General features: G+C 53.6%; 11 protein-coding genes across 11 annotated transcripts; 4 read left to right on the top strand and 7 right to left on the bottom strand.

Annotated features, from left to right (window-relative positions):
• Window positions 1-633: 633 nt before the first annotated feature.
• On the bottom strand, window positions 634-2,862 carry JN550_001566 (uncharacterized protein; the record flags this gene model as incomplete). The annotated part of the gene is made up of 1 exon (XM_049312764.1): window positions 634-2,862. The coding sequence occupies one exon, from the start codon at window positions 2,860-2,862 to the stop codon at window positions 634-636; it is 2,229 nt and encodes a 742-aa protein (XP_049176417.1).
• Window positions 2,863-3,715: 853 nt separating this feature from the next.
• Window positions 3,716-4,356, top strand: JN550_001565 (uncharacterized protein; the record flags this gene model as incomplete). Its single annotated transcript, XM_049312763.1, has 2 exons — window positions 3,716-3,770; window positions 3,917-4,356. 2 exons carry the CDS (start codon window positions 3,716-3,718, stop codon window positions 4,354-4,356), a joined length of 495 nt encoding a protein of 164 aa, XP_049176416.1.
• Window positions 4,357-4,779: 423 nt separating this feature from the next.
• On the bottom strand, window positions 4,780-5,341 carry JN550_001564 (uncharacterized protein; the record flags this gene model as incomplete). Its single annotated transcript, XM_049312762.1, has 2 exons — window positions 4,780-5,141; window positions 5,230-5,341. 2 exons carry the CDS (start codon window positions 5,339-5,341, stop codon window positions 4,780-4,782), a joined length of 474 nt encoding a protein of 157 aa, XP_049176415.1.
• Window positions 5,342-6,259: 918 nt separating this feature from the next.
• JN550_001563 (uncharacterized protein) lies at window positions 6,260-8,347 on the bottom strand (the record flags this gene model as incomplete). The annotated part of the gene is made up of 1 exon (XM_049312761.1): window positions 6,260-8,347. One exon carries the CDS (start codon window positions 8,345-8,347, stop codon window positions 6,260-6,262), a length of 2,088 nt encoding a protein of 695 aa, XP_049176414.1.
• Window positions 8,348-9,167: 820 nt separating this feature from the next.
• Window positions 9,168-10,305, top strand: JN550_001562 (uncharacterized protein; the record flags this gene model as incomplete). The annotated part of the gene is made up of 3 exons (XM_049312760.1): window positions 9,168-9,268; window positions 9,356-9,606; window positions 9,932-10,305. The coding sequence occupies 3 exons, from the start codon at window positions 9,168-9,170 to the stop codon at window positions 10,303-10,305; spliced, it is 726 nt and encodes a 241-aa protein (XP_049176413.1).
• Window positions 10,306-11,865: 1,560 nt separating this feature from the next.
• On the bottom strand, window positions 11,866-13,071 carry JN550_001561 (uncharacterized protein; the record flags this gene model as incomplete). The annotated part of the gene is made up of 1 exon (XM_049312758.1): window positions 11,866-13,071. The coding sequence occupies one exon, from the start codon at window positions 13,069-13,071 to the stop codon at window positions 11,866-11,868; it is 1,206 nt and encodes a 401-aa protein (XP_049176412.1).
• Window positions 13,072-14,476: 1,405 nt separating this feature from the next.
• Window positions 14,477-15,420, bottom strand: JN550_001560 (uncharacterized protein; the record flags this gene model as incomplete). Its single annotated transcript, XM_049312757.1, has 2 exons — window positions 14,477-15,280; window positions 15,340-15,420. The coding sequence occupies 2 exons, from the start codon at window positions 15,418-15,420 to the stop codon at window positions 14,477-14,479; spliced, it is 885 nt and encodes a 294-aa protein (XP_049176411.1).
• A 1,883-nt stretch (window positions 15,421-17,303) lies between these two features.
• On the bottom strand, window positions 17,304-19,365 carry JN550_001559 (uncharacterized protein; the record flags this gene model as incomplete). Its single annotated transcript, XM_049312756.1, has 2 exons — window positions 17,304-17,658; window positions 17,708-19,365. 2 exons carry the CDS (start codon window positions 19,363-19,365, stop codon window positions 17,304-17,306), a joined length of 2,013 nt encoding a protein of 670 aa, XP_049176410.1.
• A 1,093-nt stretch (window positions 19,366-20,458) lies between these two features.
• On the top strand, window positions 20,459-21,333 carry JN550_001558 (uncharacterized protein; the record flags this gene model as incomplete). Its single annotated transcript, XM_049312755.1, has 2 exons — window positions 20,459-20,531; window positions 20,585-21,333. The coding sequence occupies 2 exons, from the start codon at window positions 20,459-20,461 to the stop codon at window positions 21,331-21,333; spliced, it is 822 nt and encodes a 273-aa protein (XP_049176409.1).
• Window positions 21,334-22,140: 807 nt separating this feature from the next.
• On the top strand, window positions 22,141-23,610 carry JN550_001557 (uncharacterized protein; the record flags this gene model as incomplete). The annotated part of the gene is made up of 2 exons (XM_049312754.1): window positions 22,141-22,648; window positions 22,703-23,610. 2 exons carry the CDS (start codon window positions 22,141-22,143, stop codon window positions 23,608-23,610), a joined length of 1,416 nt encoding a protein of 471 aa, XP_049176408.1.
• Window positions 23,611-24,102: 492 nt separating this feature from the next.
• On the bottom strand, window positions 24,103-25,612 carry JN550_001556 (uncharacterized protein; the record flags this gene model as incomplete). The annotated part of the gene is made up of 2 exons (XM_049312753.1): window positions 24,103-24,858; window positions 24,929-25,612. 2 exons carry the CDS (start codon window positions 25,610-25,612, stop codon window positions 24,103-24,105), a joined length of 1,440 nt encoding a protein of 479 aa, XP_049176407.1.
• Between the last annotated feature and the right edge of the window lie 704 nt (window positions 25,613-26,316).

Raw genomic sequence — 26,316 nt, 5'->3', positions numbered from 1 at the left:
AAGAAAGATGCCGAGGAGGCCATAAAAGCAAACACGTAATCGGAAGGGAAAGTCGGAAGCGGAGAAAAATCGTAATCTGATTGCTGCTTGAAACACAGCAAAATCCAGGAGGTCTGAGCCTGTTTCCCTCCCACCAATATATGTCTGGCAGTGGTGGGAACAACCCATGCGACATGGTGGCGAGCAGAGGCAAGATTTCCTGCTAGATAGCTTCAAGTAAGCACATCAATACACACTGTATCCATGAAATGCGCAGTCCCTTCTATCTTCAACAACGGTGCCTTGTAAGAGATCCTGCGTGATATTATACGAGCGATTAGTGCAAAACGTGGGACAAGATCATCAGCTTAAGACACATCTCATGGAGTCAGTTTTCTCTACCTTCTCGACATATGAAGGAGCCACTGCCAGGGTTGCAAGGATCAAAGACATTTTCATAATTTCAACCACACTCCGTTAGTCATTGATTCACCAAGTTGTAATGCTACACATGTTCCATTGTACCCCACGAATCCTCCTCACAAAGTCAAGGCAATAATAACACCAGAACACCATGCCGCCGGAGTATTCCCATAGCCCCTAAGAATGGAAACCTCTCGCCTTGCGGTCTGCCCACCATCGCCATCATCATCATCAAGTCAAGGTACTGACATGCGTGTCGAAGACCTCGTTCCTCCAGCCGCCGACCTCGTACTCCTCGACGCGGTCGCCGGCGCGGGCGGCCTCGTCGTTCCAGATCTTGACGACGCTGCCGGGCGTGTAGACGCCCTTGAAGACGCCCTCGCCGGGCTGGGCGACGCCGACGCGCGTGTACAGGTCCGGGTCCTCGGCGGGGACGAGGCGGGCGGCGACGGCGCGGACAAAGGTCCACAGGTCGGCCGGGTCGGCGATGCGCGTGGCGCGGAGGCGCTCGCGCGCGTACAGCAGCTCGCGGTTGCCGGCGTGCAGGAGGCCCGCGATGGCGCCCGCCAGCTGCACCTCCATGGTGGCCTTGAGCAGGGGCCGCAGCAGGGGCTTGAACAGCCAGCCGAGCCAGGCGAACCGGCTCTTGCGCAGCGTGTAGTCGAGCTTGTGCACGCGCACGCGCACGGCGCGCAGCGTCAGGATCTGCTCCATGCGCTCGCGGCAGATCTCCACCTCCAGGTGGATGTCGACGCCGCGCTCGTCCAGCGCGAAGCTGGCGATGCCCTCGTCGGCCAGGCGGAACAGCCCGCTGTGGGCGCGCAGCCAGAAGCCGATTTCGTCGGCGCGAGCCGAGAGACCGTCGATCTTGATGAGCATGAGGTTCTTCGATGTCGTCGTCGTGCGGTATCGTGCCTTGCGTATTTCCAGATCGTTGTAAGTCTCTACCTTGAAGCGGTACGGCAGGAAAGACGTGTGGTTGACAGTCACGCCGGGTTCGATGATGAGGTTCTCCAGGAGAAGGTCGATGGCGGGCGTGCCGACTTCCAGGCGCGGAATCGGTAGGTACTGAATAGCGCTTATGAGAAGAGGAATAAAGACATTGATGGCATCTTGGACGAGATCGGGATTCGTAACTGCGTTAGTAGGAGATAAGACCCCGAAGATACGTAGTGTTGTGGTGATAAGGTTGTGAATATCCTCATCGTGGAGCACACTCTTGAAAGTGACGGAGAGTTGCTGCAGCAGCTCATCCACATCCTGTCGGAGGCTGCTCTCTGTTCCCACCTTCTTGCTCTTCTCCCTAAGCTCTTGCAATTTTGCGTCCGCGTTGGTAAAGAAATCGGGATCAGTAAGGAGCTTCTGCAGGCTGTCTCCCACCTCCTGCATAAAGTGCTCAAACTCGGGGTCCTTCTCCTTGTGGGCTATGACCTTCTTGAACAGGGTCTCACTTCTCTCCCACTCCTTCTTGTCGCCGAAGCTCGAGACGAACTCCCAAATGTTCTTCATAGCTTTGTCCATCGCACGATTTTCGTGAACATCATCTTGCGCCGCCTCCGCAATCTCTTCAGCGGCGCGTGAATACACCAGCGCGTAACGCTTTATCAGAAGAGAAAGCGTAGAGACAGAGTCTGAATAGTCTTTACGCTTGCGCAGATTCAGGACAACCTGCTGGAGACGTTTCAGAAGCGTTTGTCCTTCGTCTCCTGACAGCTTGTCCTTGGTGCTCTCGAGGGCAGCACTGGCGACTTCAGCGCCCTCGTGCGCGACGATCTTGCTGACGTCTTGAACATCTTGGCCAAGCTCCTGGCCGGTCGGGGCCTTGCCGTTTGTGCCAGCGTCCGGATGAGCGACCTGCTTCTGCTCCTCCGCCGACGGCTCCAGCTGCTTGCCAGCTTCCTCGGCGGCGGAACTCAGAGCAAAAGCGGAATCCTTGAATATCTCACGGCCAACTGTATTCAAGTCGCCGAGGAAAACGCGGAAATCCGAGTTGGTGAAGAGCAAGGATCCGACGGTCTGCAGGCTCTTGTAGGCAGCGGCAGCATCGGCCTTGGCCTTGGATTTGCTGGCGCGGTGTTGGAGGTCGTCCACGTCGACCGAGATCCTGCTCTTTGTCAAGAACCATATGAGATCCTGGAGTTGGTCCTCGTCGTTCTTGTTTTTGAGGAGCGTGATGAACTGGTGTAGCCATTGCTTGGTGAGGCGGGCCAGACGCCTTCCACTGTCGGAGAGATCTGGGTTATCCGGATTGAGGACGTCGCTCGCAAGCAGAGTGCGCAGGTTGATGATGGCCTGCTCGGTGCTCGGCATGTATCCCTTGGTGAGGGCTCTCAGCATCTGGTAGCTGTGGAGCTTGCGGTACAGCTCCCGCTGCAGATGAGTGTCTTGCTCATACTGAGGCAGCAGCGGCTCCTGATCCTCGTCGCGGGACTTGCCCCACCCGAAGCAAGAGGACAGCATTCTGACCGAGATAGAGTGGTTCTCACTGCACGTCCTCAGTGATGCATCGTGGTGATGCGATGGTATGGTTCTGTTTGCGGCCAGAGCATGTGCAGGCAACTGAACGCAGTCACTTACACGTCGAGCGCGACGCAAGCTGCTGCGGGAATGAGGGCCAGGCGTGTTAGACGCCTCATGATGACGTCGTAGCGTGTGGGAACCGGCAGGGGGTGCAACGGAGCTAGAGCCTACCACAGCCCAGCTAGCAGGGGTAGCTCAGTTACTTGATTAGGTAGTGCGGCCAGCGAGGTTCAACCGCTGTAGCTCTCCCTTTACTAGAGTCTAGAGTCCTCCAGAGTCCTTCAGCTCACGAGGCTATTTGACCCGAAATATTACAGGTATTCTCGTCAATATGTATGTGCTGTTATCTATTGGCCTAAAATCCAAAATCATTGAGCATTCAAGTGATTCACTGCCACTTTGCCGTGAGTCTTGCTACAGCTCTAAACCTAGAATGAGGAGACTCTAAGCTCATCCCGCTTCGGGGTAGCACCCTCTGTTGCTCCTCTTTCGCAAGCACGCAAACTGCATAACGAAATGCTGTTACACATGAGTTCTCGCCTTCTCGTCATACCAGGGGAAGCACTGTGACCAGAAGTTCTATCTCGCTGATGTACTCTACATTGTGCATCGTGGTGTTGCCCTTGGCTCTCCTACACTATTCAACGGTCGTAACTTCGTGACTATCGCAGGCAGGTTGTTTTATTTCCGCCTAGCCTGGTTGATGTACTTCCCTTTCCCCTCATCTGCGCTCGATCTCGAAAGTCGTCTTGCAGTCAGTTTCCTCAGTTCTGTTTAGCTCCTGCTCACAAGAATGGCAACACGGCCGCAGCTGCCCGAGGTTGTAGATGCATGGCGCTGGAGTCTCAGTCAGTCCAACTGCAGTCACAGAGCTGTGGCGTTGGTGCAGTCGCCTTACAGCGCATTAAGCACGCGCGCAACACCACGCACACCGACATGGTTCTTCTTCCGCCAGCACATGATTAATACAGGTGTTCTCTGATTAGCCAAACAGAAGCGAATGACCTGATTGATACCTATCTATCACGGTCTAGGGCTCTACTCGCAAACAGGCTCCGCCGACGCTTGAAAGCATTGTTCCTCGAACCGGTCTGCGTCGACCTCGACTATCAATACAATGGTACCACACTCTCGAGTCTCCCATGTTTTAGTAGAGCTAACCAGCTGCAGGATGATAATCCTGAACCCGAGGCTCTCAAGGCCATCGCCACTGCCCTCGAGAAGATGGTCACCACTAAGGCCACCGCTATGGAGACAGCAGCTACCCCGAGGCCCATGGCGTACTTGGAGACCGCGACGTTGGTACTGATGTGCATTTGGTTCATCACGGGCACTTGGTTTCTCGCTTTGGGGGAATTGAAGAAAGACCTTGTCAATGAGCAAGATCAACGCCTGATGAACCTGCAGGCGGCTCCGGATAAGACGCTTGATTAAACTGAGGCTGTTTAATAGGTGCATCAATGTCTAAGCAGGACAGTGTTCAGCCTTGATCAGGAATAATGAATTTTGGGTCCTTCTTGTAATACAACCTCAGCTTTTACTGGCCACTTAGTACTACCACAGGCTTTAAGCACTAGTTGTCAAACGAGAGCATTCTGCGACACTCTAAGCGCAGCAGAAGTAAGCTCGACGGATGGGTTCCTACGTCACATCTTCCTTGACAAGGCCAGTTTCGCCCAATGCCTCATAACGTGTCCGCACTAACAAGATATTCGGCATTTGTGCTACTTTACAACCACACGGGTGAGACCATCGAGATGGGGACAACATGAAAATACACATGAGATTCAATTTCTAGGGTCCACCATAAAAGACTTGTGTCATTCCATAGCCGCGTATGAATACTACAAGCGTAGCTCAGAGTTTCCCCTTGGCCTTCTTGCCGACGCCCCAAGCGGCGGCGTCCCACGTGCCCCCAGTCTCCTCCACCTTGTCATTCAGTTTGTTGAAGAAATCCTTGCTGATGGCGCTATCCACAAACTCACGGACGCGCACGACCTTGCTTCCGTCCTCGGTGAAGTCGAACATCATGACGTACTCATTCCGGTACGGGCCAGCGGCCGTCTCGGCGGTCGACCGGACCCACATGGCGACCTTGTTGCCGGCCTTGTCCTCGAACACGTCGTCTATCATGACTGTGAAGTTTTTGAACAGTGGCATCGTGGAGCCGAAAGCCGCGCGGTACGTGGCGTTATCCATCGGCGGCCGCTTGAGCGATTCTACGCGGATAAGTAAGAAGAGGTAGACGAGGATGCATATAAATTGGAAAGTTGAGGCCAGAGATAAAAAGGGAAATTGGTTACTCACTTGGAAGAACCTCCTGAGTACAGGACTCGTCGCGGTACGCCATGATGGCATCAATGTTCCACTCGTTGTAAGCCTGAATGGCCTGGAGTGCCACCTCACGTCTCTTTGACATAGTGCCTATTATGTAGTCAAATTACTATGCGCATGAGACTAGAATGCGAACTTTGAGTTCGGGTGCGAGTTGTCTTGGACTGAGACCCTCCGGAAAGCATGTGAATGGAGCGGGGTGCATTGAGTGTTCGGCCAGCGTAACATTGCGTGGTGTCATGTCTGATTGGTCGCAGCTGTCCGGCCACCAACTCACACGCCTAATTAACGTGCCCAATACTGATTGTCAATCCGTCATGTTTGTGCCCGTAGGAGTATGAGCATAGCAATTGTCAATTGTCTCCATTCTAGACTCCATGTCGTGATTCGTCGCTGATCCCATCGAATTGTAATCATGGAGCCGCCGTCTCGTGTCATCACTGGTTATAAGTGACGTTTCAGCAATACCATGTCCATAAATTATGTGACCGAAACCCGTTCTGGTTGTCGAATATGTGGCTTGAATGCCACCGCGAGAACCAGCGTGCGCGCTAAGTAGATTGCATGTCGTAATAATCTGTATCGTCAAGTCCTTCAAAGCATGGAGACTAGTGATCCCTGAGCCATAACACAAATAACGCATAGAGATCGCTAATGGTCGCGAGATAAATGATACCCATGAGCAAACGATTCGTGACCACTTTGGAGGAGAAACGCGGCAATGGTGTGTCACCCATCCAGTAGCCCAAGAGGAAGAAGGTTGAGCTCACAGCCACTATGCATAGAGTGAGACCGAACTCTGTAGAAACTCTTAAGAAGAGAAATTCTACCGCGAACCTCGCGCAAAACAACACAAGGACAAGTTGAACCCAGGAAAAGATATTTGGAGGCCGAGATGACCAGACAAGGGTGTACCCCATCATGATGGTCGTGGCCGTGGGCGGGGTTACTGAGGAACTGAAGAATGAAACAAATAGGAATGGGGTGGATAAAGAAGCCGAAATCAGGAGCCTATACGTTCTGACGGCACCGGAGCTGTTCGGGAGAAGTAGGTGATTATTGGCAGCATCTCGTATGTAGTCGATATCGTAACGCATCCACAACTAATAGCCGCCGCAAACGCTGAATCATCAGTGCAAGCAAGACAAGTCCATGAGCCTAGATTTGGTGGACGGTTGGAGAAACCACTTTCGGGCAATAAAGTACAAGCCGCCGTATAGTATACACCCAGTACTACCAGTGAGTAACACAAGAAGGGAAGTGGGCCCATGTTTCTTATAGTCGCACTTAGGTGGTGCATATTGACCGGGAGAAATATTGTGCTGATCCGAGCTATCTGCTCGCCAAAGCCAGCGACTTGTAGGAAAATTCTTGCAGCCCAGCTCCAGGAGTACTTTGGGATTCTGCTGGGGGTGCTCTCCTCGACGTTGAGGCAGAAGGTTTCACGCCCCAACGTTTTAGTTCGGCTTGTGAATAGGAGCACTCCATCTCCATAGGAAACTCCGCCCGAGATATCTTGAAGCAGATTCTCAGCCTCCGTAGATTGAATGAATTGTCGAAAGGTTTCTAGTGGAACTAGTTGAATAGCAACCTTGGGGGAAGTGTTCCGCAGCAACCAGGGTGAGTGTGCTGGTGTGTGTCTCAGCACACTTGCAGCGAATACATCCTCTGTGTTGATTCGTCGAATGAACAGCGTATGGAGCTTTATAGTTCCTGGCGGCCCGGATCGGGACCAGTACAACACATATTTAGATGGCGACCAATTTTCGGACGGGACCACACGCAGTAATTCCAATGAGGGTGCAATGGAAAGCCACATGACTTCCTGGCTCTCTTCAAGAATGAAGTCATCATCCAAGTCGGTAGTCGAGAGATGGAAGGACTGTGTGCGCCAACGAGTCCATGTCTGCTTTCCAACCAACTTGATTGGCGCGTCGGCTCTCCCGTAAAGCCCATTGTCCAGTCTGCTCAACGGAATAGCAAGCAGGCACCAAGGTTCGTCTCTGATTTGGCAAGGAAGTACCATGTGGGGATTATCGTCCTCAGAGGCTGGCAAACTAACACGCAGCCCTTTGCTCGTCAGTTCCCAGTCGAACGTGGCCTGGTGAGCGATGACACACTCACTACCCATGAAGTTTGTCGGGCTGTTTGCCAGTACGCCCGAAGACCAGTCCCAGGTCGCTTCTTCAGGCGTCGGATCGCTCCACGGATGTTCTTGCGCTGTGAGCATTGCGATTGCAGAACGCCAGGCACAATGTGGCTTTGCAAAGCCTGTTGTTTGCGACGAGGGACGTGTGAGATGTCTCGAGCGGAACTCATGCCACGGAAGACCCCAGGCGAGCAATGTTGGGTCGAAGTGTCGGCGTATTATTTCCTCCTGTAGCCTCAAGAATGCGTGAGATCCTTCGCCGTATAGCAACGGCATACTGACACGACAAAGACCAAGTAGTGAGTAGGCAACATCTTCTTCTCTGGTAGTCTTACGCTTAGCTGCCCAGCTCATCTTTTCTGCAATGGTGGCACTTTGAACCCGTAATAAGCGGGAGCTCTTGCCACAGCAGAACCTGCTTGTGTGCTGCAAAAGGTAACGCTCGTCAATACCGGTAGACGCCTTTATTGCTGATGCCAACAGATCGCGGTCACCAATCAACTCCCATTCGGCCCCGAAAAATAGCACTTGACGTGGTGCTAACAGTTCTTGCAAAGTCCAGCCTCGTGTCAACCACCGACTTCCATTCAACTGTGCAAGAATGGTTTGCTCATCATCATGAACAAAATCACTCAGGTATGCCAAACACAGTTCGGCATTCTGATACCAGCGAAACATTGAGTTGATTGCCTCCGATAGTTCGGCACTACTCGTCTTGTCAATGCAACAAGTGTCAACCCAACCATAGTCGTAACCTTGCTGACAGGCCTCGTGGCAGAAGCGGCTTATTTTGAGGTACCCGGGCTTTTTCTTCGCTGCCAACTTGTGGAACTCCTCATACGACACCTCACCTTCCTCCCATGTGTGTGACAGAATAGCATAGGGAGGGATATTCTGTACAAATTCTTGAATGACTAGAGTTCTGACGTTGATGAGACGCATTTCGGGCAGCAGTCAAGTTGGGCCAGCTATGCTGCAAACATCGGCAGAAGGCAAAGAGGAACGAAAGCGTACAGGGTATCACTGGGGGAGGGTTGGTATTGGGTGGGAGAGTTTGAGAGTTAGAGAGCGAATGAAACAGGACCTACCACGTCGCTGAAACAAGCAAGCAGCCACGCATATCTGGACTACTCGCCAGGTCTATTATCGACTTCTGGCCCCCAGAGGGACGGCGAGTGGTGAAAGCATGGTCATTCGTCACAATGCACGTCGGTGGCATGTCATATGTGTGGTGGGAAGCGAACATATGCCATTGGTTCCTAAGACGCTCAGTTAGGCTGATCTTGGTCGTTCGGGACAGGGCGCTCGTCAGATTCGAAAAATGGCTGCGTTTTCACGCTTGGGTAATGATGCATTCACCAAAAGAGAAAAATTGAAAAAAAGAAGAAAACATTTGCAAGCATAGTTTAACATTGAATACCTACGCCGTACACGATTTGCGATTGGTATGTATGTCATACGTGTATTTTGAAGTAAGCCATTACGGGAATCAGGACTGGTCCTTTGACTCCTCGTTATTGTCTTGTCTCAAGTGAGAATGTAAACATAGTACTGATCAATGATTAATCAATTGGAAATGAGAGCGAGCGCTAAAGTAGGTGCGCTTTGATTGGACAAGATCAATTAAATGGGGCGGGCGAAAGCTGAAGCGTTCAAAAAATGCTCTGCATCTCACCGAACCTCCCCCGAACTTCCTAATGACCGCAGAGATCAGCCAAGCTGCGCCGCTCTAGAATGTCTTTAGGCACCCATTATTGCATCAATGATCAGCATCGGCCAGACACTCAAAGGCCGTCTCTCAATATACTCTGTGGTGAAGGAGCTGCACTGGGCAGCCGACAATGGCGGTGTTTATCTGAGCCTGTAAGCCTCCACCATCAAGACTTGAACTACACCTAATCCATGGTGTAGTAATGGTAGGGGAGAGAAATGTATTCTTAAGAGCGTCAGGGGCCATTGGCGCTTAGAGAATGAGGTTGCCGTTCTCAAGCGCTACCAGTCTGAAAGCCCCCTTTTCCGTCCTCTAATTGACGAGATTGTGGAGCCGAATGATCCACCTTCCATACTACTGGCATACCGAGACAGCGACCTGTTGGAAGAATCGAACCGAAAGAGACTGTCGCGTCTTGAGATCAAACAGGTAGCCAGAAAGGTGTTGAGTGCACTTCGTATTCTTCACAGAGATGGCATGGTTCACACTGGTACGCAGGATATCTGACACTCGAATTCCGACGCTGACTGCCCTAATCACCTGGCAGATATTAAACTGGATAACATATGCGTTGACTTTGGTGAATCTGACCAACGCTTCTCTGCTATTCAGCTTGGGGACTGCGGAGGCGTTGTCTCAAGACTCCAAATTTGCCAACGAGGGTCATCTCATTGGTGCCAGTTTCACCCGCAGTCCGGAGGCACAACTGCATTTGCCGTGGGGAACGCCTACTGATATCTGGTCCTTTGGAAATGCTGTGAGACTTGACTTGCTTCTTCTATTCCCTTACCATTTTCACTGTCACTTGCTGACAGGACTGCAGGTTCTCAGCCTCTTGTACGGTGGTGGATTTCACTTTTTCAACCCGGCCAATGAGGGCATCAAAACGGACAACGATGAGTATGAGCTGACTGTCCTTCATCGCATGTATCGATACTTTGGTCCTTTCCCTCAGTCATACCAGGATATTGCAGACGACAATGCTGCGGCTGTCATCAACTACATCAACAGCTCAGGGCCACCTGCAAAACCGTATCACCTAGTCACGCGTCGAGAGATTCTCCCTGCAGACAAAGACTTTGTACTCAAGATTATGAAACTGGACCCTCGTGACCGACCGACAGCTGAGCAGTTGTTGAGCGATCCCTGGTTCACAGAGGAGTCAGAAGATACTCGTGGCCCTCTTTGAGTATATCTATACGATCCCAGCGAATCAACACCGGTCCAGAGACCTTTGTACCGACTCTTAACTATGAGCTGTAATCATGGAAGTCGAAACTCAAGTCATCCGGAGGAATCGAAGGACACACAGTCATGAATGGCGCGGCAGAAACTGAATTTTTACAAGACACCGATGGTCAGCACGGCAATCCGGAGCACCAAGTGCATCGCTTAGCACTGCCACCAAGACCCCAGTCATAATTCAGACGTCTGGCATCAAGACTAGGATCACACTCAGTTTACGGCAGCATTACGACCTCCCGCGTGGCATCCTTCCGCTAGCAGCCCACGTCAAATTAGACGTGCCGTTGGCTGTCGAGGCTTAGGCAGCAGGGCAGAATGTGACTGCAGCATGGATAGTCCATTCTGTAGAAAACCCAACACATCCCTGCACCAGACTGTCTAATGATTGCGAAGGCTCTCTTTTTCCAACATGCTGAATAACTTCAGCAAGATATCGACTACATTCGTCTGCTCGAAACAGCTCCAGCACATGATGGTAGCGGTCCCGTGATATGTAGCCTTGCCCAAGTCACCTTCTCCTATAGGTCTCGGTATGGCGCCCTATCTTATAGGTGGAGTGATGCCAGCATCCAAGGTGCCATTGCACTGAATGGATTTGAGAGGGCCGTTGGGAAGAATCTCGAGGATGTTCTTCGCTGTCCCCCCTCCCCCACCCCCTCCCTCTTCCCTTTTTCTTCGGGCGCCGGGCAACACCAACCGCCAGCAAACACGCCATCACCACCCAGCAACCCCTAGCACCAGACTAATTGGAAACCTAGGAGACCTTAAAGGGTGCAACAAGTGAATAGATTTTCGCCTACGGGCAATTGAAAAAGATCCAAGTTGGTCGAATGGTTAGAAACTTCGATATGGTTAAAGGGAGCTCTTCTCTCCAAAGTTCCAACACGATCCAATATATATATATATATATCAAAAATCGAATATCGAAAAGATCGAATATATATTTTTGCTGTTTTCGAAGGCAGTCAAGTCGGAATGGGCGAATGGGGGCGAGGGTCGCGGGTTCAAATTCGGGTGTCTTTGCCCTTTTTCTTTTTTCTTTTTTTTTTTCTTTTTGGGACCCCTATCATTGCAGGCAGAACTTTTGCACGCAGTGCAACCCGCCTGAATTTTTTGGAGGCCTTTAGAAGAAACGCATTTCGCAAAGATACCAGAGATAAGATATGCGGCTTGCTTGGACTCGTGATGGAGGCAGAGGAGTTCCCAGTAGAATACACCAGGTTATTATTCGCAGCATGGTTGGATGCTATGAATATCATAGAGCGGCGTCACAGACTGCATGATAAGGAGGTCCTTGCCACTAGCTATCTTTTGGGGAGTTCAGCTTGGGTTGAGCACTGCTAGAACGTTGGAAGACATGATCTACTCTGACTTAGGGAAACATGAAATGGTTGACATCTTCTCACTGTGCATATATCCTGTGCGCTTCATCCATTGTCTCTATTCTCATATAATCAATACACATCGCTCAACACACCGAATAAGCCATCGTCTGCTCTCTCCGCTACTCCACCGCTGTCTTGGCTCGCACCCTCTCCACGTGCTGATCATGGAACTCCTTGACGGCGGGGATGATCAGGCTCTCGATCTCCATCTCGGGCTCACCCTCGGGCAGCAGGGCGGGGTCCATGGGGGCGTCGCGGACCCAATCCTTGTCGGCGGCGCCGACGAGGCCCTCGCGGCCGCTCATGGACTTGCGCCGGCGGTCGCGCGGCACGCGCACCCACTTGTCCTTCTCCTGGCCGGGGGCCACGAAGACGACCTCCCACTTGCGCGTCGTCAGCAGGTTGCCGATGACCAGGTGGTGCTGGTACCGGTTCAGCGAGTACTTGGCCTTGTGCACCAGGATGGCCGGGTCCGTCTCGAGCTTGAACGAGACGATCATGCCCTCGGGCGCCCAGCCGTCGACCAGGTTCTTGAGGAACTTGGGAACCGGGTCCAGGTCGATGATCAGGCGCTTGCTGCGCGGGATGGCCGGCGACGAGTCGAAGTTGTCGAAGGTCTCGTCGGGCTCCTCGGCCGTCTTCTGCCTCGCCGGCGCTATCGTCGTCGGCCCTTGCTGCTTCAAGCTGTCTGTTGCATCTGTGCTCTGGATCTTGTGCTCCGACATGCGGTCGGCCGGGACAAAGAAATCAGAGACCGCGGCCGCGAGGTAGAGCAGGCCATCCGGCCCAAGCGGTCGCATAAGCTGCGCAATGCCCCGTAGTTCGTGCAAGTAGTCGGTGATGGTGGTGAAGGGAATCATCAGCAGCATCCGGTTCTTCTTGGCCGAGTTGTACTTGCGCAACACCCGGATCATCTTTTCCTGGTGCTCCGGGTTGGCAACCACGCTGCCGTTGGCATCCTCGTACATGAAATCCAGAAAACAGTCAGTCGAGTGGCTGTAATGCCTGCTGTACGGCAGGAGGGAGAACTGCCGGTGCAGGAAGATGACGGAATAGCCGGCCTCCAGGAAGTATTCGGCTGATGTCGCACCTCGCGTACCGGCACTGAAGTTATCAATGAAGCGGACGGTCTGCTTCTCCAGGGGAACTGTGGTGCCTCCGGACGTGATCAGAACGACGCGGCGCTTGAGTTCGGCCTGGTGGTTGATGAACTCTCGCGCCAGTGTCATATGATTTGCGAGCGCCTTGGGAGGCGGGTTTGACGAAAAATAGGCATTCTCCTCCTGGACGGAGGCGGCCGTCGCCTGCGTTGAGGCGCTCGACATGGTGTCCTGACTTGTTGTAGATGAGATGGATGAAGAACGAGATGAGGCTCGTGATGAAGATGAAAGTTTGAATGAGAGACTGAGAGCAGTTGATTGACTCTCACGTGACGGCAAATTCGCCGGGTGTATCTGTGAATCCATCATGTGTAAGTGCAGGCCCGTAAGTTTTGTGGGTTATGGTCCGTGAAGCATCTGGCTCCAGGGTCTCGAGGCCGCGTATCTATAAGATAACCCCTCCATTCTGGCCAGCTGCGCTGTGCATAAATCTGATGACGTCCGAGCATGGCTCATGGCTACCGGTGCTCCGGCCGCCAAGTAGTCAGACCTCGGTCCCCGGCTTCGTCGGCCGGGGGGATTCAAGTGCGGAGAAAGCGCCGTTTGACGGCTCGCGACGGAAGCTAGGGGTCCAGCTGGCCCTTGCGGGAATAACAGGGGCTCAGGATGGAGGGGAAGCGAGGTGACGTTTTGTCTACTTACGTGGGTGTTTTTCCTTCGGTATGGTTGATGCGAGGCACGTCTATATTATACCACGAAGAGCTATTTCGTCTGACTCATCCTTGATTATGTCTCGGGCTTTTTCTTTGGCGGTCAGGTTTTGGTCAATCAAAGAGTCTCAAAGAGTCTGCGCATTTTGGCCGGATGAAGGGGAAGTTAGTGATATTGTGGCCCGTGCGACCCATGAGAGGTGCGCATAAATACGCATGTATTTTCCATCACGAGCCTCACGACTTGCTTCGCCCGATGGTTGCCATTTTGCGCAGAGATGCTTCGCGGTTAATTAATCAGTTCTGGGCACTATATGATTCTTTCTTTGGCCTTTTCCTGTTGATTTATGGTGTTCGTTTTGCAAAATGGTGAGCTCTCTGAGTTACTTGGAGGGTTACTAGGTTCGCATAGTTACCCCATGAGTGCAAAGTGACACGCATGACTTTCAAAGGCATGTGCATCAACAACATTTCGTTCGTGCGAGTACATCTGATAAAAGTAATTATCGTTTTGATGATGTGAGGAAAAACTAATCGCCCTCTTCTGAGATTGAGTGTTTCTCTGTTCCATCACCATTTGCGCTGTGCACGAACGCCAAAGATGGCTGCCAAGTCACTGTGGTCGTATACCACATGATTCAAGTTCGTGAGAAATTAAGTCTTTTGACATCCTATCTTACAGCCCCGAGCTAACTATGCCACAATTGAATGAACGAGTGTGTTCTCAGACAGCCTCCAACCCCAAAGTCCAAATTTTCTTATGTACAGTATTGTCAAACCCTGAAAGCAACCCATGCTAGCACTGAAATGTGAAGTGATAAAAAAGGAACAAGCCAGAAGTCCGTTCTTGTTCCAATACTGCTGCTATCGCAGCAAAAGTGTTGCTTTGGGTGGAAGATCGCAATTGCCCAAACCCCCTCTTACAACATGCCCGCGACGGCAACGACGGCACCAAGTGCAACTCCCATCATGCCAGTGACTGCGCTGCCTTCCGCCCTGCCGCCAGGGGCAGCGTTATGCGTGGCGGTCGGGCCAGCGGTCTGGCTGCCCAGGGTCTGGGTCGTGGTAATGTCACCGCTGACGGCGGCAGCGACGGTCGCGAGACCCGTGTAGACGGACTCGCTGCCCTGGGCATCGGTGGTGGTGTATGTCACCGTGGTGGTGACGGTGGGGCCCTGGCTCCAGCCGGCGCCCCAGCCGACCCAGCCGTTGAAGCCGCCGTGGTCGTTCCAGCCGCCATTAGGGCCGGCATACCAGGGCGAGCCGTTGCCGACGCAGCCCGTGACCGTCACGACGCCGCCGGACCAGGTCTTGGAGCCCGAATATGCCGCGGCCCACTCCGACCACACCTGGTTGCCCTCGACGCCAGCCCAGCCTCCAGCACCGCCGGGGCCTCCGGGGCCGGACGGGCCGCCCCAGTTTCCGGGACCACCCTTGCCTGTTGGCCAGCCGCCGGGTGCGCCCCAGGTTACGGAACCTGAGGGGTAGGTGATTGTCTGGACGCCGGTGGACCCAGCCGAGGTGCAGGATTCCCACTGCGAACAGAGCGAGGACGACAGGGAAGAGTATGATGCCCAGGCTGTGGAAGTAGAGGCGCAGCCGGCGTTAACACAGGATGACACCTGGTCGCCCTTGTCGGACGCGCAGTATTCGGACTGGGCGGGCCAGTAGGCCGATGTGGTAGCCGAGGCGGAGCCCCAGTAAGCGGAAGAGAGACATGATTGCTTTTGCCATGTTAGTACAAGATCATGGTAGATTGGCAAGACCGATGTAGTGAACGTACAGCGCACTCAGGGGCACCTCCCCACCACTGTGCTGAGGCAGCAGAAGGTGCCAAGACTGCGGCGATGCTTGAGGTCTTCATTTTCGCCTTTCGTCGCTTAGATCTGAGTCTTGTCGTTCTGTTGGGTATTGCGGAAGAGTGAACGGCCTTGGGCGGGTGTGTGTATAGACGAGAGTGGAGATGGGGTTAAGAGAGTTGAGGTCAAGCGGGAGGTCTAACATATACTTATATGTCAAGCATCGGTCTCATGAAACGGCACGCCGACATGTATGTCTGAACTAGCTTCGCAGCAGCCAGACATGAGCCAAAAATGGGACGCTCGCCCCCGAACTCAGTGCGACGTCGTCATAGGCCACCTCAGTGAGCTGCGAATACACATCCTCAAGCTTTCGCCCCCTACCTGTGAGTGAGTCCGAACGGGAACGCAAGGCTGGGGAAAGGAAACCGGGCTAGTCCTGCATGGAAATCCCCGCCTACGCGTGTTACGGCGAGGTTATGCTTATTCCTGTGAAGATCAGTCACATGAGAGACGGCTGGGGGGAAAGGCAAGATGGCCTTGGGCGGCACACGGGCTCCGAGTGTTGGGCGGGGATGATTCTGGCTGATCCCGCCTCGCCGCGCGTCATAAGCTTCGCTGTAGCCATAGGACGTGAGCGGCTGTCCACGGCGCTGCAGAAGTCGATGCAATGCAGAGTAAGCTCGGGTTCTGGAAGGGTGACAGGAAAGATCAGACATCGTGCCGGCCATAGAGTCGGTAGAGTTTGGCACCGACGCCGCCCCTGCTGTCTGTGTCTGGCGTCGGTGCGAAGCTTGTTCGGGGCGGCCAGCCCTCGCAGGCCCGGCGTCTATTACGCTGCATGGCCACGCAAGCGCGAGCTGCCGTGCAAGTCATCTTGTACGAATCCAGAAGCAGCCAGCCATCCAGAGGTTCGGATAGAGTTGAGAAACTGAGCTGGCGCAGGGGGTTTGGGGTAGTCCGGGGGCGTTGTGGAACCCTGCCGAGGCCGAGAGCTGCACTTGTCCTTGTCCGAAGGATCTTTTAGTCGGGGTCTTACCCCGAAACTGGGGCAAGACAACGCAGTCTATTCTGACTACATGACCAGGTTTGGCATGCACGTAGGGTAAGATGCTTCTGCTCTGTACGTCAGCACAAAGGGTCGTAGGCATTTACGAATGGCACTGACCAAGGGTAGTCAACGTGCAGGCGAATCATCGCTTGCGAGTAATTGTATGTAGATGACACAGGGCCAAGTGTGTATATGCATGCTGTGCAAAGTAGAAAGACATAATATGAGATGGCAGGTCTGGAATGAAATCTACTTAGAATACATGAAGCAGTATTGAAGCCCACCACATATGCCAGGCAACGTGCTTGATCCAAGAGACACAGGCCTTTGCTATAAGTCTTTGGAGAATGCTCTCGATCGTAACAACACTCACAATCTGTGTCACACCATCATGTCAGATACCATGGTATCAAAGATACGAATCGAAGGACTGAGAAAATGCAAGTCCATTGCCGCACTGTTTTACACGATCATCGTCAGAAATGTCCACTATCCATGCTCGACACCATCGCTCTAGTGAATCCGTTGCCTTTCATGCCCGTCGGGTCTGCACACTGGCAGAACGTGCCATCCGCATGCCGTCCCCAAATGTACCCACCATTAAACCACCCCTCTGGATCCTCTGAACTCCTCAAAATCATTGGTGCTGCGACAAAGGCACCTCGTGTCCACTCCTAGAGACGTGCAACGGAAAGAAGAAAAATAAAACCAAACAAAAGGAAAAGCGGGTGGTCTGATCCGCAATGCGTCCGTCTCGTGTTCCAGATGCCAATGTTGCACTGGGCTGGCGCAGGCCAAGGACCGGTGATTGCTGCCAGCCCAGAACGCTTAAACTCAAAATAATCCTACAACTGCAACTCATGGCTTTCTCAACATAGACAGCGGCCGTCTTCTGCCCTACAGCATTGTGCCGAACACGTCGTCTCTAGGTATGGGCTTGCGGGGAGACCCATCCTCTGTTGCTGGTTTACGATGGCGGAAGGTGAACCCGACGAAGAGTGCCTTGCCCATCTCGTCGTCGCGATCGGCCATTGTCTCAAGGGCCTGTTGTTTGTCATGGACCTCCTTGTACTTGGCCATATCAGCTTCATTGGTGAAGTCATCGAAGTAGCCCGCGTCCATTTCCGAGTCCAGCTCGGGAACAAACGGCGCCTTGGTCTGTCGAAGGGTCTCCCAGTCTACCTCTGCAAAGTATTGATGCTCTGTGATCTCCTTGAAGCTGGAAAAGCGCTTGGATCGCGAGTTGATACAGCTGGGAGAGGTTAGCAATCAGCTATGGTGGACAGGGTTGCGATGCTTACGTTGTGATGAAGTTCCAAGTTCTGTTACTGAGGAAGTAGTTGGGGTCTTCCCAAACAGGACGCTTGAGCACCTCCTTCCAATGCTTGAGGTTTCGCCACGTCTCATCCGCCGTCGAACCGGCGAAAGGGGGGAAGCCAGTGAGGGCTTCAAACAGCATGCAGCCCAGACTCCAGTAGTCGACAGTGGAGTCATACTCGTCGCCCCTCAGTACCTCAGGAGCCATGTAATCAGGTGATCCAACTATGGACTTTGCATAATTCACATCCTTCTCACGCATCGAGCGGTACCCGTCGCGGCGCTCTGCCACGGTGCGCTGATCCATGGGCTTGCCGAAGGGCACGGTGGTCTCGGAAGCCTTCTCAAGCTTGATGCGCATCGACTCGACCCTTGCTGGTGCCAACATTCCAGCAGCCAGACCAAAATCGGTCAATTTGATGTGGCCCGAGGAGTCGACCAAGAAGTTCTCGGGCTTTAGATCTCTGTGAATGTAGCCCAACTGGTGCAGAGCGTCGACAGAGCAGAACATCTCAGCAATGTAGAACCGGGCATGGCGATTGGAGAGAACTCCCGTGTTGTTGAGCAGCGTCCGGAAGTCTCCGCCTGGTACGTATTCCATGGCAAGATAGATACTCTTGTCATCCTGGAAAGAGTACAGCAGGCGAACTAGCCACTCGCTCTTGGCCGAAGTAAGGATGTCTCGTTCGGTCAGGACATGGCGGACCTCATCGAGCTTGAACAGAAGCTTCTTGCTCATGACCTTCAGAGCGCACACCTCTTTAGTGTCCTTCTTCTGAGCAAGGTAGACTTGACCGTAGCCTCCCTGACCAATCTGTGTGAGGATCTGGAAGTCGCCGTGTCGAAGGCGAACACGTCGTTTTCTGAGGTTGGCACGCTCGCGACCGGTGTACTTCTGCCACATCTGCTTGTATGTCTCATCATCCGTCTCTGGCGGCGCCGGGAATTCCTCCTTGAAGGCGTTCAGACGGGTTTGCCGCGAGCCGACATAAGTCAGCAGATCGAAGTAGTAGTCGAGGAAGTATAGCTGCGTGACATTGACAAGGCGGCGGACGTTGGGCTTCTTCAGTATTTCCAGCTCCTCGGGGGTCAGGCCGCGGGAGGTATTGAACTTCTTGTTCGAATGAGTCAGTGGCCTGGGCTCTCGGGGCTGATATAGCTCCTGCCTCGAGACGGCGGCCTGATTGTATGTATAAGGCGAGTTGCTGCTGGAATCCACGACCGGGATGCGCGAAGGCGGCGTGTTCTCTTGCCCATGTCTCTTCAGAGGACTGCCGGCGGAGATGCCTGCCTTGTTCTTGTGGATGATGCTCTCGTCGGTAGAAGGGGAGCCGGTGCCGAAATAGTCATCATCGGCGGGCTGAAGGTTGCTTCTCACAGGTGACAAGGGAGAGGCGCCGGCCGAGGTCTGGGGTCGGAGTCTCAAGGGACTGTCAAGGCCGGTGTTGCTGCCAAGCTTCATGGCATTGTCGAAGGCGACAGGAAGCTCATTGGCACCAGGAGGAATAGTCCTCTTGCTGGGGCTGCCCTGCGGCGTCGAGGCGGGCTCGATAAAGCTGTTGCGGTTTGGCGTGGCCGGCCTCTCGCCCATGGCAGACTTGGCCTGGCTGCCGGGGAACATGTTGGCAATGAAGCTGGCCATGACTGCTGCTCGCAGTACGCGTCTAGATCGATGGATGGATGCTGCGACGGAGGGCGCAGGGGATCAAGACCTCGTCGCAAGGCTCTAATGGATACGATGCTTGACGGGGAGTGCGCAAGCGATGCGATCGAGGTGCAGTTGTTGATGCGAACAGATAGCGGCCAAGATACAAGTCTAGGGAAGAAACCGAGTAGTGACCTGCGGCTCTCCGAGCTCCCAAGGCAGATTGGGTCGAAAGGCAGCGATCTTCTCCAAAACAATGCTGGATTTAAGGAAGACGGTGGTGGAGTAGTGCATGGAGTGGTTGTGATGGTCGTGATATGGTGGGGTAGTAGGTAGTGTCCAAGCCCAACGTCACGCAAGTCAACAACGTCGCCCCGGCAGCGGGCACCGGGCCAGACCTTAGGGCCCCCCCCTAGCACCGTAAGCCCCTCACCACGGACCCCCCGTGGTCCCCTGCAGCATTCCCGTCTCACTGGGATCGCACAGTAGATCTAGCGCCGCCCACGGGCGAATTAGGTACCACCGCGGTAATTTGCGATGCCTTGGATCTTGGATCTTGGACTTGGATGTGTCCCAGTCTCTCCATCCATGGATGTTTGTTGTTTGACCGATCCCTTCGATCGGACGGGCACGCCGCTACCTCCACAGGCCCCATTGAGGGCTCTCCAGGTCGCGTAGGGCATAACTATGGATAAGTGGTGGATGTGTTAGGTGGCCCTTGGGATTTGCATTGATTTGCATATGCATTTCCAACAAAACAGCCGCCCAGGTAGTAGTTATGGTTTGTTGCCAGCGTTCCAGTAGTATCCAATGCCTCCAGAATCCGCCATGGAGTAGCACCAAAGAGTACCTGGATACAGTGCACTTTACAGTGCGGCGGACTGTAAACATGCGCGTCAGTGCCAGATCAGCGCGAGGCTGACAGGGTGACATCCTGGGAACTTTTCCTGGCCAGCCTCGGCGTGGAGTGATGCGATCTTCTTTATCGTGCAACCTTATCTCCGTAGCTACAACCCGGCGATTCTATTCTCTTGGAGACACAGCATCCTGCGCCTCACCGATTGGCCCCCATTCATCTTGAACCGCCAACATGCCAAAGGAACGTAACTTCAATCCCGTGCAGGCCCAGCGGAAGGCCGACAAGGCCAAGGAGATCAAGAAGGGTGAGAGCTCCCGTTCCCGTCTGCAGCTCACACCGACTGACAGAAACCTGCAGGCAAGGCAGACGCCGCCGCCCGGCGAAACGAGAAGCTCGCAAAGCGCAACCCAGAGCGCCTACAAAAGCAAGTCGACGACCTCAAGCAGATCACCGCCAGTGGTGGCAAGCTCACGAAGCATGAAGAGACGGTGCTCGAAAGTCTCGAACGAGACTTGAAGCAGGTCAAGAAGGCTCGCGAGGCCCTCGGTGACAAAGCCCCAACCTTTGACCGCAGCAGTCCTCGGCCAGGCGGTCATGGTGTGCTCGGCAAGAGGAGACGCGACAATGAGGACGTTTCGAGCAGCGATGAGGACGTCCCGGATGACGTAAAGAGCATACCCATGCCGCGCGACACCCCACCTCCGATTTCCAAGGAGATCATGGACCAGTGGTACGCGAAACGGAGGGCGAGGAGAACCAATGCCAACGAAACTCCTGTTGGCGATAAGCGAGGACGTTCGGGTACGACCGAGAAGCCAGAGAAGCCAGAGAAGCCAGTTGCGCCGGTGGAAGCAAAGACCGTCTACGAAGCCAAGCCTGTCATCCGCGATTTAAAGAAGGAAGCCGTCAGCGCCTTCATGCCCACCGCTGTCAGGATGAAACTCGAGAAAGGCAAGGGTCAGGGCGCACTTATGGAACCAGAAGAGGCCGACCGCTTGGAGCGGGAGGGTTACCTGAAGACTACAGAGGACAGGGGCGACACAGCCGGTTCTGCATCCCGATCGCACGCTGTTACGATGGAAGAAGTGGAGGATGACGAGGACTGACGGCCTGCATTGGCAACACAAATGTCGACTACCGACGCCAAGATCTTGCGTTTAAGACTGTACAAGCTTTCGACTATGATACCCCTAAAAATTTACAACATGATGGATCAGACAAGTCAGCAAACCCACGCGATGTTTGATGACCAGATCCAAATCGCAACCCTCCACTGTGTCTGTGGACATACCGGCCCTGGGGTCTATTTCCAGGAGCGGGTGAAGTTGACCGCCAAGTCTAGCCTTATGTTCACCCACGATTGGCCATCGTGCATTGAGATGACAGGTCGCGGTCAAAACTGATGAGCCAAAGAACTCTGAAGTACCAGTCGGGATACTGGTCATTCTCGGGTTGCAGCACTCATCGGGCCAGAAAGGACGGTACAGACAGGCTACACCACGAGACTCATTACGCACAACCACAGCGAGGCCGCAAATGTATCGGAGTCACCATCGCATCATTCATCTCTTGGCGTATGGCGTGGGTAATTAGGTAACTTTTATTGACTCGGCTCAAGCCCCTCCTTCCCCATGTCATCGCAAAGAGCTTCCTGAGTGGGCCATAGTCTTTATAGTGGGGTGCCGAAACGGAAGCCGAAGGGCGTGCTTTAGCGCTGCCGTCCTGGAGGGTCCGACCCCGGGCAGACGGTTCACTTTTCCGATGACTGAGAAAGTTTTGTGACTCTTTGGCTATGCTGCGATCTCTCTCCTACACGATGGTTTGTGGTGAAGCGCTGCCAATTCAACAACTCGTAGCAGAGTCAGTTGTCGTCCCTCTCTTTACAAGGCCTGGCCCGCTTGCTTAACTCTATAATGGACGAAAAGCACCATGGCGTTGCCCAGCCCCCGTCGGTCCCAATTAGTGAAGAAGCTCGAGATGCCTCGAGCCTCGAGAAAGGAGACGCTGCAGTACCGGCAAACATCAATCCGCAAATGTTTGTAGTTCAGGACGAAAAGGAGACTGCTCCGGTGGAGGGGAATACGTCGGACTCATCAAGCCCACAGACATTGCTCGGCAATGAAACCTACCCGGAAGGAGGTCGAGAGGCATGGACCGTCGTATTCGGGTCGTTCTGCGGCTTGTTCGCGTCTCTAGGCATCATGAACATGATAGCGATTTTCCAGACCTATACTGCCGCGCATCAACTATCTGATTATAGCGAGGGGACGATAGGCTGGATCTTTTCAGTATACACCTTCCTCGCATTCGGATGTGGCATCTATATCGGTCCTATATTCGACAAGTACGGGCCTAGATGGCTGATCCTACCGGGTGGTATTGGCATTATCATAAGCATGATGCTCATGAGTATATGCACCCGTGAGCCCATTTTCCACCTTCTATCCTACGGTATGATGTACTGACAGAACTTAGAATACTGGCATTTCCTACTCGTCTTCGGGATCCTGAATGGAGTTTGCACCTCCTTGCTGTTCACTCCTTGTTTCACAACCGTCGGCCACTTTTTCAAAGAGCGCCGTGGAACGGCCACCGGGCTCGCCAGCACCGGCGGCGGCGTAGGCGGCGTCATCTTCCCGCTGATGCTGAATCAGCTGTTCCCGCGCCTGGGCTGGGGCTGGAGCGTGCGGATCCTGGGCTTCATCTGCCTGTTCCTCGTCGTCATCTGCAACCTGCTGGTGCACCGGCGCCTGCCGCCGGCGCAGAACGCGAGCCCGCACCCGGACTTCCGCATCTTCCGCGACCGGGCCTTCCTGCTGACCACGGCGGGCGTCTTCCTGCTCGAGTTCGCCCTCTTCATCCCGCTGGCGTACATCTCGAGCTACGCCCTCGCCGCCGGCTTCCCGCCCTCCTTCTCCTTCACCATCCTCACCATCCTCAACGCCGCCAGCATCCTCGGCCGCTGCCTGCCCGGCCTCTTGGCCGACGTCATCGGGCCCTTCAACTCGAACATCATCTCGGTCTTCATCACCGTCGTCGCCTGCCTCGGCGTCTGGCTGCCCGCCGGCCACACGCTGCCGGGGATCATCATCTTCGCCATCCTGTTTGGCTTTGCCACGGGCAACAACATCTCCATCACCCCGGTGTGCGTGAGTCGCCTGTGCCACATCAGCAATTACGGTCGATATTATGCTACTTGCTACACAGTGGTCAGCATTGCGTGCTTGATCGGCATCCCGATCGGAGGCGCGGTCCTGTCGGCCTGTGGCGGCGACTACTGGGGCTTGATTCTGCTCACGGGGCTTGTCGAGGTGCTGAGTCTGATTGCGTTCATCGCGGCCAAGGTGGTGAGCGTGGGTTGGAAGCCTTGGGTGAAGTTTTAAGCTGGGTGATGGCGTGGGTCCTTTGCTTAGTTCAGATACATGATAGAGCAGTCATAGATCATGAATAGAAAGAATAATGACCCAAGAGAACTTAAATTGAAATTATCGAAGTAATTGCGTGACTCAATGATTCGGTGATTCTACTTCCATCTCGACCGAAGGCATTTGAATTGTGATGCTATAACTGTGCTTGCCATGGGTACCTGGCATGTAGGTTTCATGTGGTTTGTATAATGACTGTATTTCCTCTATAGGAAGAGTATGCTAATGATATCCGAGCTAATTCTCCATGATACTTATGCTAAGTTACAGTAACCCCTTGATGCCAGAGAACGCCTTCCGCTTTCTGACTCTTAACACCCACCACATAGTTCCTCCTAGGATCGGACGTAGTATGGAACGACCGTCCACCATGTGTCCTGTGACAAGTCTCCAAACAAACTGCATATAGAACAGTACATCACACCGTTTGTCCTCCTCACTTACGTTGATCTAGAACTTTCCGATGGAGCCCCTTGGAGTTACTTGCTCCTCATCGCCTTTCTCGGAGGTGCTAGCATAGGCAGAACGGATCGTCTCCGTCAAGGTGTCGACATTCTCCTCGACAACCACAGTCGTGATGACGTCCATCTGAATGCAGTTGCCGGGCACGTCTCTCCTAAGGGACTCCTGGCTGGGCCCACGGGGTAGGGCTCCGGTTTTCCACCGCGACTCGCCCCCGATGCTCCACCACCACCATCCACTGTGCGAGCTGGCGGGCTTGTCGCGCCTACTGGCCGGCCCCTCGATCCATATCATGTTGCCGTAGCGTCGCGAGAAGGGCGTTCGCATGAAGGCGAATTTGTCGAGGCCAGTGTCTCGCATGTCCTCTGGGGTGCTAATCAGCATGGTCGTCGACCACAGAATCGTGTTCCATAACCCGTTGGAGGCCAGAATCAACCCGGCGATGCAGTAGTAGGTCACAGAAGGATTGCCACCGCTGATGGTGACTAGTCGGGCGATAGCCAGGGGACTGGTACACGCGATGTAGATGAACGGATAGATCAGGAATGCCGGGTGGTGACCCGAGGGCTGATTTCCTTGAGCGGACGAGTCGTGCCCTCTGGGTAAGTGGCGTGAGGATCTCTTCTCATGGTATAGCGACCAGAACACAAGACAGTACAAGATGATAGTTACGGGTATCGAGGCAAGCACCCATGCCCATTCGCCCCATAATCGGGCGGCAAAGTATCTCGAGTTCACCCAGCACTAAATCTTGTTTGTCAGTATACTACTTTGCTGATCATAATAAGGCTCAGGAGCCCCAATTTGCACTCACCCAGGTGTTAGCCCTGACGAACCAACCACCTTCAGCCTTTCCGTTGTCGGTCTGAATTATGCCAGCTGAACTCAGGACGAGTGCAAGCAACCAACAAAACACTATCCAGCTGTGAGTGAACCACTGGGGCGGCCTCCAACCGCGGACCACGGCGAGATAAGTGTTGATAGATATCGATACGAAGAAAATACTACCGGCTAGGATCCCGATGTTGTTGAGCCAGCCTTGGGTCCAGCAGGTGCTTGTTCCCACGTAGATTCCGTCACGTACGACCCAGTGGATATTGAGCGTATATCCCATCGCTGTTTGCATCTCTGCCAGTAGTAAATTGTAGATAAAGATGGGAAACGGGTTTCGGGGCTGCTCTGTCCGCGGTGACTGCATGGCGGGCGGCTTGGATACCACGCTGGGTGGGTGAGACGAGGAACCCGGCGGAGGATAGTGCCGGTCGGGGAAGCCGAAGGTAAGGTCATGAGATCCGGGCTCTTTCTTAGATTCCTGCCATCTTTCGAATCGCCCCATCAGCAGCTTGTATGTCAGGAAGCAGAATAGTGTGGTCGTCGAGATGAATGAAATCATTGCCGTAGTTCCCACGGCCGTGAGGGCTCTCCGGTGCGCACCCGGCAAGTGGTCCAAAGTGTCGCTGCTTGGTTCCAACGTCCCGTATCTGGGGGTTTCGTCCATGATAATCGATCAAATAATACACATAGACTCTAAGTTGGTAATGAAAACGGGCAAGAACATCGGTGACTCGTACTGGCCATGGATGCAACTGTCGTCCTTAAAAATCCTAACCCATTGCACAGAAATCGCAGCGCCTCAAATGGGATCCAGAGGCGATTTAACGGATTTGATCCATGGCCCTTGGTGTTTGCCCCAAATCTCTTCTGTCGGATCAGTACTGCCCCTTACGCGTGGCCGTGAAGTGTGCTTAGACGCAAGGGCGGACAGTCGAAGTGGTTCAGGGCAAACACTTGTTGCGGTTCGGACAAATAGCCCAAATTGGATAAAAAAGATCATAGATAATATATCATGAATATGTCCAGTGTCGGTAGGTGAACTGGACGATCCCGGGGGTTGATGACTGAAACAAGTCGCCCGCTGATGAGTATCATGTCAAGCCGAGTCCTGGAGTAGCTAGTGAAACACTATGGAATAATCACCAATTTGTCCATGGTTTCATGCAGACATCGATCAGGATTGGAGGCATGCTTTGGAGCGGCCATTGGACAGCCGAGCGCAGGAATTTCTCCATGAATGCCAATGCTTCTCCTTGGGGCTATTACACGTGTGGTATCGACTCTTTTGAGAGCATGGGATACACCATTCGGCGAAATGAATGGGAGTTTGCTTGTCCTAATCCTTGCGTGCAAGAAGAAGGAGGTGGT

The sequence above is a fragment of the Neoarthrinium moseri genome, assembly GCF_022829205.1.
Source record: "Neoarthrinium moseri strain CBS 164.80 chromosome Unknown scaffold3_Wmoseri_CBS_16480, whole genome shotgun sequence".
Taxonomy (NCBI): Eukaryota; Fungi; Ascomycota; class Sordariomycetes; order Amphisphaeriales; family Apiosporaceae; genus Neoarthrinium; species Neoarthrinium moseri.
This window is presented reverse-complemented; position numbering and strand designations above follow the sequence as displayed.